Source organism: Vigna unguiculata, chromosome 5 (genome assembly GCF_004118075.2).
Source record: "Vigna unguiculata cultivar IT97K-499-35 chromosome 5, ASM411807v1, whole genome shotgun sequence".
Classification (NCBI taxonomy): Eukaryota; Viridiplantae; Streptophyta; class Magnoliopsida; order Fabales; family Fabaceae; genus Vigna; species Vigna unguiculata.
Window position 1 is genome coordinate 48259689 of NC_040283.1, and position 17308 is coordinate 48276996.

Below are 17308 nucleotides of genomic sequence, written 5' to 3' on the forward strand. Positions count from 1 at the left end.
TACTTTTTTATATGTAGAATTTATATGACAGGGTTTTATAAATATTAAAGTTCATTATCTTTAAATTTACACAGTTTTTGATTTTTTTTTCATGAATAGAATTTCACAGAGATAATTGTATCTCTTCTATTTTCTATGATATGATTGTACTTTACAGAAAATATTCTATTAAAATGTACTTAACTGAATGTCTTTATTCCAGGAATAACTAACCTAATGTTCAGAGAGTTTATAAAAGTAAACCTAACTCATTCATTGGATTGCATTTGGGAGAAGAAAGATACAGTGAGGAACAACTAGATTTGTGTGCTGTTTCCTTCAGAACTTTCATTCTCGGTCCCTTCAATCTTCTTCATTTTATCTTCTCAAATACTGCAAAAGATTATTGAACAGGAGAAGACAAATAAGCATGGAAAACAATTGCTCTCACACCCCAAAACTTGCTGTTAATCTCAAACACCTTCCTCCAATTGATCCCTTTCCAGTCACAAATCCTTCCTCTAATTCAAAGGTTGTTAATTTTTCTATTTTCCTTTCTTTTCTTTTCTTTTTTTATAATTGGGTTCGCGCAAAATTTGTCTTTTCTTTTGAAAGAAATTTTTTCTTGTCCTCTTTTGCAGAGTAAGTTGAACAACAGTTTTTGTAGCAGACCTGCTGCTAAAGCTGGAAATCGAAAACACAGTCTGGGAAAGATGATGCATGCTTCTGATAAAGACATTGTCAAAGAACCCTCCTCGGGAATGACGAAAATTGTAGCTGAAGAAGCATTTTCAACTTCATCTAACCAAAAGAGTAAGTCTTGTGGTAGTACCCCAACAATTCCATCTCAGAGAGAACAAGGTTGGTATACGTGCTTTCTCGAAATTGTTCTTATTGTCTCTAATCATTATAATGTATCAGGTCTTCAAGTTGTTGGTGGAGAACCATTGGGTTCTTGATTTAGTCCATTAAATTGTTTTCCTGTCTTTTACTTTGGTTTGCCACTTTTGCATGATGTCTTATCTTTCTCTTTTAATTCCTACTTGTTTTCTTTCAAGATCTCTCTTTTATCATTATTATGATCCCTTTGAATTTAGGTATGAAGAAAGGAACTGCAAGGTCTACTTTGTATGAAATCTGTGCTGCAAATCATTGGAAACCTCCATTCTTTGAATGTTGCAAAGAGGAAGGCCCAAGTCATGAGAAAATGTATGTGTACGAGCTACATCTTATTTGGTTATGTTTTTGCCTCGCTGAATAATTCTTTGATTTTCTCTTCTCAACTGTACAATTTAAGTTGCAATATCTTATATAAAAAAAAAAAAAAAACTCATTCTTGCTCACAAGATTGCAATGATTGCCACTAAAGTTGTTCAATTACTTGACCAAGTGTCATCCAGAATTTGAATAAACTTGAAACAATTGGCCTTTATGATAGTAAATTTCTTTTGCTGCTTTGCTTCTGTTGGTCACTCATGATGAAATGAAACTAAAGGAAACATCATTATACATTTTCTTTCTGTTATCCTCTGTGACTAGTTGATGCTTATCTCAGGTTCACCTTCAAGGTTATCATTACGGTAGAAGCATCAGGAAACACATTAGAGTGCTATGGTGCGCCTCATCGGAAAAAGAAAGAAGCAGCAGATCACGCAGCTGAGGGAGCATTATTTTACCTAAAGTATTGCCAATAAATAGAAAGTAGGTTACTGGATATCATCAACAGCCAAGACTTCTACTATTTCATTCTTCGGTGATACTCTCTAGACTCGGCAGCCAATGGTCAGAAGAAGACCATACATTCTTAGGAGAGCTTCTTAACCCTTTTCCCCTCAGGTCTTGTGTCCTCTTCCTGGCTAATGTGTTATCATTGCGACTTTGAGCTCTGTTTGATGATGTTCTTGTTTCTTTTGTCATATCACCAACAATTGTTTTAGTCCTGCCTCCATTAAGCAGACTCACAAAGCAATTATCACGTGATAAACCACCATTATTATTATTATTAACATTTGTACTCAAATTCCTAACATGGTTCTTATTTTTGGAATGTCGTTTGTTGTTATTTGTTTGCTTTGCAGTGCTTTTATTCATGAAGACACAACAAGTGGAAAGCATACCATCATCTTTTTCCTCTCTGCTGGATTGTGTGTTTCTAATCTCATAAGAAGAACTGGTTGCAATTTCACGAGCAGGAGAAGGAGAGCTCCTTGGAGAAAGCCCTTGAAGCTTTCTTATTGTGCTCATTGGTACTACATAGTACTTCTGTCCAAGCACTAGCTCTGCATCTGGTTCAACAACTGCCCATGGTTGCTGGAACACATGTGGATATGTTACACAACATCTTGGATAGCGGCACATAATCTCAGCTGCAGTTACTGGTCTGTCATGAAGCTCAACATGACCACCACGATGGACAATCTGTAGAAGCTTTGTCTTTGGATTCTTTGCCAAAATCCTGCGTGACAATGCCATGGTTTCCCTGTGTTTTGGGAGTGCAAGGACGGGTGGGGGAGAAGCTGTTCTAAACTCATTAGGAAGAGTATTTAAGTAGTTCATTCATCAAGGTGAAGTGGTAAAAGGAAAATTACAAGACATGTTGCCTTGGCTGTTAGTGATTTCCTTCATTGGTAGTATCGTTAAAATTGTCTCCTATCGAGGCATAGTAGATTGAATCTTCTGTATCATTCATGTTTCTCTTGTTTTCTTTTCCAAGATTGCATTTACGCCTACTAAGATGACATTTTATAATGCATTTTTTTTTTCACCATGAAATGGAACTATACAATATGCTCCCTTATAACAGAAGAAAATTAAGTGATTAAAATAAAACTTTTATGGTAATGTAATTCAATCTTTGAAAATATTAGTTCAAATAACTTTAGAATTGTAGAAAAGTACTCAAGTTCTTATTAAGAAGTTTATTGGAATCCAGGAGTTATTTATGTTATGGTCACGGAATCATGATGAATGATCTGTACGTTATGTATTTGTTGTGGATTCTGCAAGGAATAACTTGAGTACTTCATATGAAAATTAGATGTACTACTGCAAGTTTTCTTAATGTTTCAACGATTGCATGGACCGTTTGTCGAGAACAATGCAGATTCTCTGTCAAATAAAAGTTATAGCCAAATTAGTATCACGAATTTTTTAATCGTATCCATTTAGAAATTATAAGGCATATCCTTAAGCCGACTAAGCAAATTTTTGTTTGTAACTGCACTCCTTCAAATTGATGATTACGAAGAAACATGAGATTCTTACGAAGATGATTGGAGGAATTTTACATTTTCTGTATGTTCATACCTGCTTTGGAAACCAAACCAATGACACAAAATCGTGAATTTCAAGAAGTTTAGTATACATTAAAACAAAGTGAACGAAATCTTGGACTCTCGTTCTAGTTGTTTTCCATGAGTTTGACTTGAAAACAAACTTCATTGCTGTGTTCTTATTAGATTGTTTCTAGTTATAAAAAATGCCAACTTGACCCTGCTTCAATTACCGCAGATGGGTGAACGTGTTTCCATTCACTAGTTTGATTCTCTCAAGGATTCGCACCTCATGTCTTTTTCTCAATTATCAAGTGAGATAATACAACCAAAGAAATAACAAGCAGCATGTGTTAGTTTAAGCGGTGAAGAGCTTGGTTTTGTTAAGGTACCAAGTTTATGCTTTTGGACAGTCACCAAATTAATCTTAGAGTGTTTTCAGAACTTGTAAAGATGGTAATATCACCGTTATATGATAGGCATGCCAGTCTCATATAGTACGAGTGAATGAAGAATCAAATCGCAATCATAAATAATTACACTTGGACATTCCTCTTTGGCTCTTTGTAATATCAATAACAATAATTATAATAGCAAAATGTTTAAAAAGTGCACAAGTACCATAGTTGAAAAATGAAAACACGATTATACAATATCAATGAGAGTTCTCTGAGCTGATTGGTTCTGTAAGTCTTAATGACCCTCCAAGCTCAACGGGTACCAAAGGGATGAGAGAGTGCAGCACGTCTGTTATGAGTGGCCTATAACTTGGTTCTGCTTGCACGCAGAGTACAGCCACTGCAGCAACCTGTAGAATGATAACATGAACTTAAGATGTTGCATTTATCATTAAGCAGAAAAACTTGTGATAACAGTGCTTCTATTCAACGGACCTGATATAAGTGCTTCAAATCCATTGTGTCTCTGATAACAGGATCAAGAATATTTGGAAGCTTCGATCTGTCAGTTAGCTGAGGCATGGCCTGCAAGGTGAAACTTTTAACCATCAAGTACTGCAGAACTGGAGTTTTCATTCAGATTTCTCCACTGTCAAGGCATGAAAGAAAACATACCCATGATACAAGGGATTGATACTGGTTTGAGGTCATGTTCTCCATGGGTTTTCTTCCGGTTAGGAGTTCTAGAAGGACAACCCCAAAAGCATAGACATCGCTCTTGTCAGTTAGTTTACCTGAAAAGCTGGTTGTTGTTACATTCATTTTGAAGGAAAATGGAAAAATAGAAAGATCAAGCTTCATAGTTTCAGTCAGCTTAAAGCTATTACAAGGGGAAACGGTTCAATTCACTAATATCTCTTCTACCCTCGCAAAAGAATCTAGTACTTGCAAATTACACAATAAGCACAATCATTACCATCTATCAAGATTTTTTAATGGGTTCTACTGAAGTTGTTTAAGGCTAGGCTTCAATATCTAATGATGAATATGAAATAATGAAATGCATGAGAGAAGGGAGTGGAATAGAACGAAACGGCGGGACAAAGGTACCATTTTTAGAAATTTATCATGGAATAATAGATAATCCCATTCCCATGCCTTCCAAATTCAAAGGAAAGAAAGAGAAGGGTCCATTCCATTCCATCCAACTACACCTCATTTCACTTCATTCCATCCCTTTCAGACAGTCCAAACATAGCCTTTTAGGTTTCCTGTCTTCTTCTATCCCTCTTAATTGGATTATCTTCCTTTACAATACTACATATAGTAAGTTACTAAACTTCAACAAAAGAAAAAGTGGAATATATCCTTTTCCTTTCTCAACTTGCACAAGGATAAAAGAAACTCTACCCAAATAAGAAAATTCCATTCACTGATTGTCATTCAGGATAATCACAATTGTAGAACTTATTTATTATAGTACTTAACAATGGCAGCAGTCACTAGAGAAATAGAAGAAAAGAATGACATAATAACTTAGAAAGAAATGATTTTCAAATGAAAAGTGAAGAGATCAAACAGGAAGAGCATGAAACAACAGTGTAGCAAGGTTTATGTTATGTCTTTTTTCATGATAATAGATATTCCTGCATACCATGTGATATGTACTCGGGGGCCACGTATCCTAAAGTTCCTGACATCTTCATGTTCTTATGTTGCATTCCGGAAACCATAGCAAATCCAAAATCTGATAACTGAATTACAAAACTCAGTAAAGGAAAATGAACAATATAATAACTAATTGAGAACATGTAAGATTATTAAGTGAATAACAATCTAACCTTCGCATTAAAATTAGAATCCAGAAGAACATTGGAAGATTGTAAGTCTCGATGAACCACAGGAGGATTGGAGTGCTCATGTAGATATTCTAATGCTCTAATAGACGAAATATGCATTAGACAATACAGATAAGGCAATTAATACTTAATTAATTTTAAGTAGAACAGGCATCCAAAATTCACCTGGCAATATCAACAGCAATTCTTAACCTGACATACCAGGTTAAAGATGACCCTCGATTAGGCCCTACAATTGTTGATATCAATGAGCAACATGTGATCATTAAGTTCCCAATACATGAACTTTTTCCTTTTTTCTTGATCAACATTAATGAAAAATGTACCATGCAATTGAGTTTCCAGAGACCCGTTCTCCATAAATTCATAAACAAGGAACCTCGATTGACCATGAACACAATAACCCATAAGTTTTATGATATTCTGATGGCGCATCTTGCTCAACCAACTCACTTCATTCTGCAATTTAGCGCAACAACTAAAGGCGAATTCAATAAAGAGAAATATCATATCCTAGGAAATACATGTTCAAGTCTAATTCTAAAGGACCATCACCTCAAATTCTCTATCAGCATCACTATCTGCTTTCTTCACAGCTGCCTGGAAATGCTCATCAAAGTTAGCTCTGTAAATGATTCTAGAACCACTCTCTCTCATAATACTGCTTGTGCTAAAGCTGTTCGTGGCAGCCTCTAACAGCTGATACTCAAAAATAGCAATTGAACTCTTCTTATCTGCCATCCTTGAGTAGTTAAGTTTTGCATTAACCGAGCTTAAAGTTTCCCCTTTTGCAGCCTCTACAAGTTCAATAGATAAATGAATGAGGAGCGGAAAAGGAATTTGCTATGCTTGCATTACCTCTGCACAAAAACAAAAAGAAGACCCAAATAAAGTTTCACCGGAGAAAATAGACATACCGGTGGTTTCTTGGCTTTTACTTCTGGAGCGTTTTAAGGTTTTATGTCGACGGAACCAGACATAAACTATGATTAGGAAGACTCCACCAAGAAGACCAGAAGAAGCAACTGATGCAATTAGAATTCTCTTAGTCAAATTCTGGTGGTGCACTGCTCTAACCTCATGAATACCTGTTCCAACATATGAACAGTACAATAATTCATTAAACACCAATTACAAGGTTTTAAATTCAGTTTCTGTCATCTTTCTTGATATTGCAGAAAAATACGGACAAATGCAGACACAATTGCAATTGCTGACACTTGAAAAACCCTGTCCCAGAGCTTTTATAAAACCGATATACCGAACTTGTAAAAATTCAAATCAAAGAAAACGTTGATGGGAATTACAATTCAAAAAGTTAAATATAATATGAAAAAGTTGGTAGGGAGATCTTTAAAGTCAGAAAATGTCTACTTAAAGAGCAGAAATGAGGAAACAGTTTTGCTTGATCAGAATTTATGACTGCCAGTGAAAGGATTATGGTTTTCTAAGGACTTCAGCACCAAAATATGAAATTTTTACCATTTTTTACTTTCAAAATTGCATTTTTCAGAAACCACACTTATACATATCAATAAAATGATCACACCCGACCACGATTCAAGGAAAATTCATGATAACAGGAAATAGGAAGCAGAAACAGTACAGTAGGGCTGTGTAGTTTGGGGTTTCAAGTTCAGAATTTTGTAGAGTTTAGAACCAATGCTAACTCATAAAAGGCACTACCAAGCACGGAGCGAGCAGAAACTAAAAAAGGAATGTTAAAAATAAGCGTAGAAGTTGTTGGTGTGGTACCTGGAGACTCAGCTTGTGCATTTTGAGAAACAGAAATGAAAGATGCAGCATGAAGAATTGGCGAGGAAAGAGAAATGCTAAGCACCCAAATAGGTAGGAAGAGAACAAGGAGATTCATCTGGGGTGTCCTTGTCGAAGGAGAGAGAGTGGAATGGAATAACTTGTTGTCAAGAGAAGCTTCTTTCTTTTCTTGTTCAATTTTGAAACGAGTTTTGGCTGTGCAGAAATGGACAAAGCCACAAAGGTTCTTCTTTCAGGAAAACCGAGAAAGCACTTTTTAAACCATTTTTAATTTGCTGATTGAAGAACCATGATGAGAGATTTCACAGCAGAGAGAAGGTGGGGGGCAACATGGAACCTGAAATCACGTGGCAGTTATCTAAAGGTGAGTGAGGAGAGTTCAAAAGTTATTGGGACACCCAGGGTTTGTGAGATGCACAACCTGCATGTGGGTCATCACCATTTATGCTACACCAACAAAAATTAATGCAAGGATTTTCCTAAGGTGCTGGCTTTGCCAACTTTTGGAACATAAAGTTCTAAGCTTTCTCTTTACCTCTTCTTTCTTCAAATTATAGACTTGTTCTCTAACTCCTTCAGGGTCCCCCTGTTTGGCAATTTGTCATAAAAGTAGAGTGCCTATTCAAAGACACATTATACCTTGTCATTTCTGAACAGATTGAAATTAAATCTTAGCATTTCTGTGTTTACTTAATCAGTAGTGGAGTATGCATCTTTCAATTCCCAATGCACATTTATATACACACTAGATTACTGAATTTGGAAGTGAAATTAAACTCTTAGTTAAACTGCTATTTCCACTGTTTTTACTTTGAAGTTGAAATCATACTCACAGAATAATTGGGAACAGGATGTGACCATATCAGAGGGATGGCATGTAATTTTCACCAAACAATACAGCTTAACCATTGCCGAAGGAAAGGGGGAAAACAACAAAGAAATACAGTTAAACTAAAGAAGAATAGAATATAAAGTTAGCCATAATTATATTCATGTAATGCATAATGTATAATTACTTTTTGGAGGAAAATGCATGTTGCGATAACGTCACATATGTCACGTGAACTTTTTATCATAAAAAAAACCATCCAATCGAAAGGGGAAAACATAGGCAAAATAACTACCATCATTTCTTAACATGCAAGTGCTTTATCCATATATTTAGGATATTAAACAACTATTAATAACATATATACAATGTTGTATTTGAGTTTTTCTATGATGTTATATTCTCGTGTTTAAGTTTATGACAGAGATTAAAAAATGATTTGCATTTTTTTATGATAAATTTATTTAAATTTTTAATGCACTTCTGATCTCTTTATTATTATGTACTGTAAATTTCTCTCTTGTTTCAAAAGGATATAGTTGAAAAATTACCTCGATATTATCATGAAGTTTTGAAACAATAGAATAAATAGAAAGAGAGAAACAAATTTAGAATTACATAATCTAAAGTAATAAAACAAAATGTTAATGAATTATACTGGTTAAGAAAATAAATTAAATAAAAAAAATTACGTATTAAAAATAAAGCATTTGAGACGTGTAGTGTTTGATAAAATATTTAACAACATTGAACACTAAATGAATTCTCATAGTTTGATGGGTCTCTAAATTGTGGGTTGGGACTGTACTGGGTTTTATTTGGGCTATATATCCATGGTTTGGGTTATTTCTTTCTCCACCTCCACATTTTCTTCTTCTTCTTCTACATTCATAACATAATTTAAAAAATGACTAATATAATTTTGTTACTATATATCCAAAATATATTATAAATTACACAAGTTATTATATAATTTAAAACATAGTTTTAATAATAAGATAAAAAGTGGCAGGAACAAGAGTAAACATATATATTATAATAAAAGAGAGAGAAATAGGTTTTCAAATGAAATTTGCATTAAGATTCTTATCTTGGGAAGGGAAGCATTCCAAAGGACCAACACTTTTTTTTTCAAATTCAAACTCAAATTTTTTCCTTTACTTATCTTTTGTTCTCACTTTAGATGTAATCACTTGTTAATTAGATGCAATCTATCATATCAAAAACACGATTACATTCGAGTTTAGATTTTCTATTATTTTTCTTTTGTGTTGTCTTCTGCTGAGTATTAAAAATACATTGTATTAATATTTTAAATATCTTTTTAATATATTTTAAAACGTCAAAAATAGTGATAATCTATATGTTATAAATGTACAGTAGAAAAATAACATAAAAAAATCCAACAGAAAATTCAAATTCATTACGTTTTAAACTATATACTTAACTTTAAATACAGTTTTATTCGATGTATAGCCAAATATTTATAATTTAAATACAGTTTTATTCGATGTATAACCAAATATTTATAAAAGTAACATTAATATAATAATCGCATAATTGGACTAATAAAACACTATAATTTTATATTTCCGACGTTAACTTTTTAATGAGATTTGAAAAAAAAAAACTAATTATGAACCCAACACAAAGATCATCTTTAAGGAGAGTTTTGATCAATATAGAGTTAAATATAAATTTGAATATATTTTGTTTAGTATATCGTTACATATCAATTGTTTAGTTAAATCCTAAACTCTTTGATGTTCGAGGTATATTTAATTATATTAAAATATACACATTGCATCTAGTTGTTTTTTTTTTTTAAATCTCTCACTATGTAGCATTGAGTTTATAATCACACACTAATTTTTATCCATTAAATTTCTGTTTTAATATAGTTCACCCAAATTGCTTAAATTACGCGTAAGTGGAAAAAAAAAAAAAAACTCTCAACTCAACCAAATTTGTAATTTGAATTTTTTTTTCTTCATGGATGGTTATTTTACTTCTCTGGTGTATATAACTTACTTTTGAATACAAATAAGCGTACCCGTAAAATTATTTGGGAGTCTTTTTCTCGTGCATAAACAAAAAAAGGTATATTAAATATAAATTTGAAATAATTCGTGACGATTGTTTTGTTTATTTAAAAAATAATAATGCAAGTAATTCATTTTAAGGATGAAAATAAATATATGATTTGAATAGTTTCGTTTTCCTAATCAAATAAAAATGCTTGATAAAAAACCTTAGGAATTCAAAACAACAAAATTTAATGAAGAGGCTTGAACGAGTTTTGGATTTCCGTTAAAATATATTTGAGAATATTTACCGCAAAAAAAATCTTTCAATGATCAATTTTATTGTTAAAAATTAATTAATTATTGATTATTTTAGATAACAATTTATAAATTAAAAATAATTGATAATTAAATTAGTTTCACACAATTATAATTGGTTTTATAAATCGGTAATTAAAGTAATTTTTACTATGGACTAATCTTTATATTAATCATCATCTCTAAATATATTTGTCCTCACTAAACTTGATAATTAATTAAGATTTTTTATGTTTTCAGTAATTGATTAAGTAAATTTAAGATTTAAAATCACGGTTTTAATTGAAGAAACTTATTGATGTTCTATTAATAATTTTTCTTTAATGAATACTCTCGTTCATATAAAGAAAGAGAAAAATTAAAAATTTATTAAATTTATTATATATATATATATATATATTTTGTGTTAAGAGAAGAAAAATAAAAATAAACAAAATTTATATAAAATATTTCTACAAAACATAGATAGATATAAGTATATGTTTCAGTATTAAAAATAGTTTCATATTCCTCAGGAACAATTTAAATATATCTCTTTTCTTTAATTATTCTATACACTTTTAAAATATAAAGTTCTAATAGAACTTTTAAAAAATAATTTCAAAAGAAATAAGTCTTAAAGAGTTTGTTATATAATGATTAATGTCTTCCCAATGTACTTTTAATCATCATTAAAGACAAGACATATTCTCATTGATATTTTCAAAGTGAGTATATATTTTCTTCAATTAAAACATAAGATTTTTAAAACCAAATTTAAGATATTGTTTGTGAACATAATTTTTTTCAAGACATTGTTATTCAATATTAGTTTTGCAAAAATAATTTTATCAAAATTAAAAGTGATTAACTCGATGGTTCTCTAATTTTGATGGTTTGATTTTCCATAACTATTTCACCACTATCGTGGTAATTTCTTTATATATAATTTTTATCAACGGAAAACATATATAAATAGAAAGAGTACAATAGATACCTATTTCCATCGATTAATGGAAACTTTTTATCTATGGTGTACATAATTCTTTTACATTTTTTATGTTTTATATGAAAATAAATAAAAGATTGCACTGTTATAAATTGAATAAACGAGACATTAAAGTTCATAATTACGTGTAATGTGACTATATTTGGAAATTGAATAAAAATCTCACTATAAGTAAAAGAATTTTAATGTGCTCTTTGAATAATAATTAAGTAAACTATTTATACCATAATATATTATAAGGCTCTTAAATGATAAGTAACAAAGTTATTGGGCTATAATATGTGTTTATTTGTGAGTGAATTATGAAGTTTGTTATATAATGATTGTGTATAGATGTAAATAAAAGTAAAGTTAGTGCATTAAGTTACAGTGAAAAAGAGTTATAGAATAGGTTTAGATGTGGAAATATGAAAACAAAATGGGGTCCATGCATATGCTCATACAAGAATCCATCCATGCTTTTTATATTTTTCTTTGAAATCGAAAAATTGGTTTTTGTTGCGATAATTGGCAGTGTCTTGCCCACCAAAAATGGGAATAAAAGAGTAGAGAAGATAAAAAAGAACACTTGAGGTTTGTTTGACACGTGAAACCGATGTGGGACCCCTAGGAATGATCCACACAGCAACTTCTTCGATTACAATTTTCAATTGCAATCACAACACAAGCCTTTCCCTTTCTTCATTTTTGTTTTTCTTTTTCATTTCTGATTATATTATTATATCTATGGAGTGGTGATATGAAGCATACATAGCAGAAGCAGGAACATCATATAAGTCTCCCACACCTTCTTTCTTTCTTTCTTCTTTCTTTCTTATTATTGCCTATTTAACATTCCAACCACACCCACTTGTTTTCTTTCTTCCAATCCGTCTCACCAGATGTGCCACGACGACGACTGGGTCAACCTCGCCGTCGCCGACGATTCCCTCGTCGTCAACCTTCTCCTCCGCCTCCGCCGCACTCCTCCTCTTCCGCCGCCGCCGCCGTCTCTTCACCTCCACTGGACCGTGCGTCAGCGCCGCTCAAGATCCGCCCGCAGACACGCCGCCGCCGCGTCGCACAAAAAACAGGACTCCACCAGAGCCAGCCCCACCACGCCGCTCTCCTGGAGCGGCGCCACGTCAGCGAGCGGCGGCAACCTGGACGGTTACGAGGAGTCCAGCCGCCTAACCACTCTACCCCAAACCTCAAGATCTAAGGTTCATTCTCTTCTCCTTCTCCTTCTCCTTCTGTTTTGTGTTTCACTTTTCCGTCACGCTCGTGGCCCTCACGTGTCGGAGTTAAACGGTTTCTTTTGTTTTTGTGTGTGTCTCTCTGTAACTGTAGCTATATGTGTGTATGTGTATGCATGTTGGTGTGGCGGTTTTTCTTGGATTCTCGAATGGACGAAAATGCCATTGACGAGGATTTCGCCTACGCCAGATTTAGAATTTTACATCTGTTACTTTTATTTTCATTTTGTTACTATTGAGTTTTTGTGAATTTGAAACAAGAGTAGTTACTATGGCCTTGCTTCGATGACTCTTCTTCTTCTTCTCCACACCTTTCTTCCTCCACACTTTTCCTTCTCAAATGACGGAAACGCCCTTCCTTCAGAACCCAATTTCGTCTCTCCAGCGTGTTTCGCCCGTATAAGATGGAAGTTGCAACTGATTTTATTTTTATTTTATTGATATCGGTATTTGCGAGGGGTATTTGCGTAATATTACGGGAATAGCATGTTTTTTTGGGTGGCGTGTTTTCGTGGCAAATTGCTTCTTCTTGTTCTTCTTCGTCTTCTTCATTGCATAATGTTTGGTGTGGTGTTTAGTAGTGGTTGACTGGTTGTGCGCTTTTTTTGGTGTTTTTATAATTACGATGCTATCAAAGGGTAGGGTTCGGTGGGAAACTTGTATTTGTGTCGTCGCTCCATTCATGCTTTTCCTGCACCCGCACTCTCTCTCTCTCTTCTCTCTCGCTTTCGTGCTTTAATAATACTAGTAATAATTATTAATTAATAGTAGTAATTATTTTTAACTAATCCCACTCCATCTCGGTGTGCGTCATCGTTTCATTCACATGCCAGTTAAATAAAAGATGACAAATGTCAGTTACGATATCCGCGTCAGAGTTTGAACACAAGGCGAGCCTCTGTGTTGATGTCAAATAATAAGATAGTGAATGGCAAAAGTCAAAATCAGGAATGCGATTTTTTTTTTTCAGAGAAAGAAAAGGTAAAGAGCAAAGGGAATAGGAGTTTTTGATTGGGAAGTGTTATCCCATAGAATAATAAGAGGGTGTTTAATTGTTTTGTTGTTATGGTAGTAGCAGTGGTCTTTTTCGCGTTTGGTGGGACAGGGTCCGAATTCTGAGAATCTGTGGTTATTTTTTATTTTGGGGAGGGAGTGGTGTAGTGTGTGAGGAAAATAAATGAAATGGGGTATCTATCTCGTGTTGTTTTTTATTTGGGTTCAAAATAAATATACTTGGAAAGTAAAAAGACGAAGGAAGAGTGGCACTGTGGTGCGTTAAATGCCATCAACGATTATAGCGATTTTGGTAGCTCCTATACGAAATCGATGGGGACCACATGGTTACCAAATCGGTGGGTTGGGTTGGGTCAATGGCTTATGGACCAATCTCTACCGGTCTACCACTCTGTCTTCATTTTGAAACACAGTTAAATTATTTGGCGTAGGCTTGTTCGTTTTTGGATGGACAGGTTCTGAAGAGAGCGATTTGTTTCTCACCACCATCCTAGCTAAGCTCTCTTCTTCACCCTAAACCCAAAACAACGTCGTTCTTTCTGTATCGCTGTGATGGTACGGAGCCACTGCACTATGAGCGTAAGGTATAAATAGCAAGTTCTCATATTAGAATATGGTACACTTCAATTAATGCTACCTTGAGTGCTTCAGACTCATACTTATACGATGCATTTTTTATTTTTTCAGTTTTTCTTTCTCGCTTCACATTATTATTACTTACTCACATTAAAAGTTTCAGATCCCAAAAAAGGTCTATGTGAGTGGGCTTTGCTTGATTTATTGCTTATTTATCTCTACTCTAATATGCGGTGTAACTTAGTTTTCTTTCAAACAAATTATTCCTCTAAAACGGAGAAATTGGGCCAAATATAATATTTAAAAAACTCTCAAATTTAAAATTAGTTTTTTCTCTCTCAAATAAAGATCGTAACAGCTAACTTCCGAGATTGTGTTTTTTAGGATTAAAACAATCCCTAAAATAAGATCTAGTTGTACTAATTTAATAATCTGTTCTATAAATCCATATTTTTCTGGATCCTGAATTCTCTTACATTTGGTATTTTGCAGGTTACTAATCCCAGTGAAACAGCCACTACCAGAAAGTCAAGAAGAAAAAAGGTAAATATGAGCCTTTTACTGATGTCCATATTCGAATATTCTAGTAATTAGAGTGTTTCATAAATTTAACTTTTGAGGAACACTTGATTATAGGAACCGTGATGCGCGTGTATCAGGATATTTTAGGAGATAAGAGAGAATATATATATATATCTGTATGCTATTTAAGAATTGTAAGAATATGAATCAAGGCTAGATAGAAGAAGCGCTGGATGGTTGCCAATCTATGACGGGATAAATATACTTTTGTAGACCATGTTTGAGAAAGTTGGGCAGACCAAATCATCAACACTATACTTTATGGTACATAATCATATAGACCTAGACTACCCAACTTGTCTATTATTGATTGGTCTACACCACCAACTTGTGTAGACATGATCTATGCAGCGAATTTTCCTATAACAATGTGTTCTCATTGTGTCCTTACAAACATTCTTTTGACTTCTTACTGGTCACTCCCAATCTTTCTCTACATTTCTACTATATCTTGTATCCCATCTATTGCTTTCTCTCTTCATCCTTTTTCCCCGCACCCTGTTTTTCCCTTCCCTCCCCACCCTCCACTTTTGGATGGAGCATGTTTATAATTTGTCTTTCTCATATGACCTAAGAAACTAGAGAGAGGACCAATTAGTGGAGGTGATAAACGGTGCTTAACCTCATACGACCTTAGTAGTTGTGATTTGCTGTTAATTGAATAGAATAACAAATTAGTTTACATGTTCTCATGGAGTATTGAAAACACACTAAAGCAAAGTTTGATTGATCCAACAACTAACTTACAATTCAATTTTGTCTGTTTTTTCAGCTTCTCCTTTATTAAAGACCGTGACTGAATGGGTTGTTGGCGTTTTAGATCTTTTAAAAAAATATGTATTTTAGTGATTTTATCTTTTGTTTTTTAGCTCGTGGTACAGTTATAATTTTAACCAGTTCTTACAGCTAACACAATTGGAAATAGCGCCATGGCCCCATGTTTTACTTCTTTTCTTGCGATTACACTTATGGATAAAATTAAATTTGTCTGTTCTCCCTTTGTGTTTCTTCCCTTCTGTTTCAGTTGCCTGCTTAAACTTAATTTTTGTCGTGTCTGCAGACCTTAGCTGAACTAAAAGATGAGGAGGATTTGTTGTTGAAGGAAAGAAGAAGTTTGAAAAAAGTGAGTTTTTGCCTTTATTTTCATAAATAGGTTAATTTCGCTTCACTGAGTCTCATTCCGTACCTTTGGAGATACAATTTGTTATGGTTTATTCACCAACATCCTATGGATTTGGGAACAGGAACTGGCGTCCTTGCGTCTGACTGTTGAGAAACATAGAACAACAAATGAAAGCTTAAAGAGAATTAAGGTAAAGCTCCCTCATCTTCTTCCTTTGTAAAACCTGTAAAACTAAAATCTGTAAAACTTGTTGAATGACGAATAAACTATCTGAGATATGGTGCATTAGAATCTAATGTGTTGAACTTTTTTAACAGCTTGATTTTGTGTCACGGCAAAACTCTAGTGCAGCTGTGAGTGGCCCATCTCAGTTTGCAACGTCAGAGTGTCATTCATCTAATTCAGCCTCCCCAGACACTGTCACACATGACGTTTCACCTGTTTCTGCAGCAAATGCTTCTCCCAAAGCACAAGACAATGGTAACCAAGAATCTACATTCGTGCTTCCTGATCTAAATTTGCCCGTTGATGATGATTTCAGCGCCAATGCCATGCATTGAATTAGCTTACCTAATAAAAAGATAAAATCACCAGTGACATTCATTCAGCTTGCAACTGTGCCTAATAGTGATAGTACAAGGAATAGCACGTCAGTTCTAACAAAGTAAGTTTTGCTAATGTAATTGTAGATGTTAAACCATTCACATTTCCCACTTGGTCAAAACTGATGTGGAAATTGTTTTTTTCTTTTCATTCATGAAACTGAGGGTAGTGTAGAAATCCTAACAGATCAGGTGTAGTTCCATTTTTTTTCCCTTCACAGGTTTCTACATTGTCCAAAATTCTTTCTGGCAACCCTCGATCGTCCTTTATTATAGATATATTTCCTCATTAATGTAATTACCTGTTCTACATAGATAATTCAAGAATTTTGGTTCTTGTGGTCATTTGCTTTCTTTTTAATTCTCTTCAAAAGCTTCTTATGCATCGTTGAAGAAGGTAACGTTTTCAAATTCTCGGTACTCACTGAACCTCTTGTTTAGCTTGCGTTTTATAAGTGTGAAATTATGTTATATTGTACAATCATAATGTTTCTGTAGGAGGGGGTGTTCGTTTGAATGCTTTTTTGGACCATGGATTGATAGAGTCATTAAACACTAAAACATAGAATTAACTAAGTTTTATTATATATTTCGTTTTTAATTAAAGTGTCATTAAAAGTAGAATACTATATTATTAAAATGTTAATTGAATTATAGTTTTATTATAAGTATTATTTAATCAATTATTAAAACCACTTTAACAAGGCTTCTTTATATAGTAACATTTAATTTA

At 33.5% G+C, this 17308-nt stretch overlaps 3 protein-coding genes across 4 annotated transcripts; 2 read left to right on the plus strand and 1 right to left on the minus strand.

Annotated features, from left to right (window-relative positions):
- Window positions 1-224: 224 nt before the first annotated feature.
- On the plus strand, window positions 225-2776 carry LOC114183095 (ribonuclease 3-like protein 1). 2 transcript variants are annotated; one of them, XR_003604291.1, is made up of 5 exons: window positions 225-511; window positions 621-840; window positions 1077-1188; window positions 1535-1815; window positions 2058-2776. XR_003604291.1 is itself a non-coding variant. In XM_028069962.1 (4 exons), the coding sequence occupies exons 1-4, from the start codon at window positions 410-412 to the stop codon at window positions 1671-1673; spliced, it is 573 nt and encodes a 190-aa protein (XP_027925763.1). In that variant the 5' UTR covers window positions 225-409; the 3' UTR covers window positions 1674-2776. The 2 variants fall into 2 exon arrangements, 1 of the variants encoding a protein (XP_027925763.1); XM_028069962.1 differs by having other exon boundaries at window positions 1535-2776.
- A 1045-nt stretch (window positions 2777-3821) lies between these two features.
- LOC114184174 (probable receptor-like protein kinase At1g80640) lies at window positions 3822-7755 on the minus strand. Its single transcript, XM_028071441.1, has 10 exons — window positions 7264-7755; window positions 6426-6596; window positions 6064-6305; window positions 5835-5967; window positions 5674-5737; window positions 5491-5587; window positions 5304-5403; window positions 4325-4443; window positions 4145-4234; window positions 3822-4059 (listed from the first exon to the last, which is right to left on the minus strand). Exons 1-10 carry the CDS (start codon window positions 7379-7381, stop codon window positions 3907-3909), a joined length of 1287 nt encoding a protein of 428 aa, XP_027927242.1. The 5' UTR covers window positions 7382-7755; the 3' UTR covers window positions 3822-3906.
- A 4295-nt stretch (window positions 7756-12050) lies between these two features.
- LOC114186311 lies at window positions 12051-16920 on the plus strand. Its single transcript, XM_028074367.1, has 5 exons — window positions 12051-12645; window positions 14761-14811; window positions 15911-15973; window positions 16095-16163; window positions 16291-16920. The coding sequence occupies exons 1-5, from the start codon at window positions 12325-12327 to the stop codon at window positions 16531-16533; spliced, it is 747 nt and encodes a 248-aa protein (XP_027930168.1). The 5' UTR covers window positions 12051-12324; the 3' UTR covers window positions 16534-16920.
- The last annotated feature ends 388 nt before the right edge of the window (window positions 16921-17308 follow it).

Coding starts and splice junctions, on each gene's coding strand:
- LOC114183095 (XM_028069962.1), top strand. CDS start 410: ATGGAAAACAATTGCTCTCACACCCCAAAACTTGCTGTTAATCTCAAA. Junction 841..1,076: donor TCCATCTCAGAGAGAACAAG/GTTGGTATACGT, acceptor CTTTGAATTTAG/GTATGAAGAAAGGAACTGCA. Junction 1,189..1,534: donor GGCCCAAGTCATGAGAAAAT/GTATGTGTACGA, acceptor TGCTTATCTCAG/GTTCACCTTCAAGGTTATCA.
- LOC114184174 (XM_028071441.1), bottom strand. CDS start 7,381: ATGAATCTCCTTGTTCTCTTCCTACCTATTTGGGTGCTTAGCATTTCT. Junction 6,306..6,425: donor TAAAAGCCAAGAAACCACCG/GTATGTCTATTT, acceptor TTGAACTTGTAG/AGGCTGCAAAAGGGGAAACT. Junction 4,444..5,303: donor CCCCGAGTACATATCACATG/GTATGCAGGAAT, acceptor CCAGCTTTTCAG/GTAAACTAACTGACAAGAGC.
- LOC114186311 (XM_028074367.1), top strand. CDS start 12,325: ATGTGCCACGACGACGACTGGGTCAACCTCGCCGTCGCCGACGATTCC. Junction 15,974..16,094: donor AAAGAAGAAGTTTGAAAAAA/GTGAGTTTTTGC, acceptor ATTTGGGAACAG/GAACTGGCGTCCTTGCGTCT. Junction 16,164..16,290: donor AAAGCTTAAAGAGAATTAAG/GTAAAGCTCCCT, acceptor CTTTTTTAACAG/CTTGATTTTGTGTCACGGCA.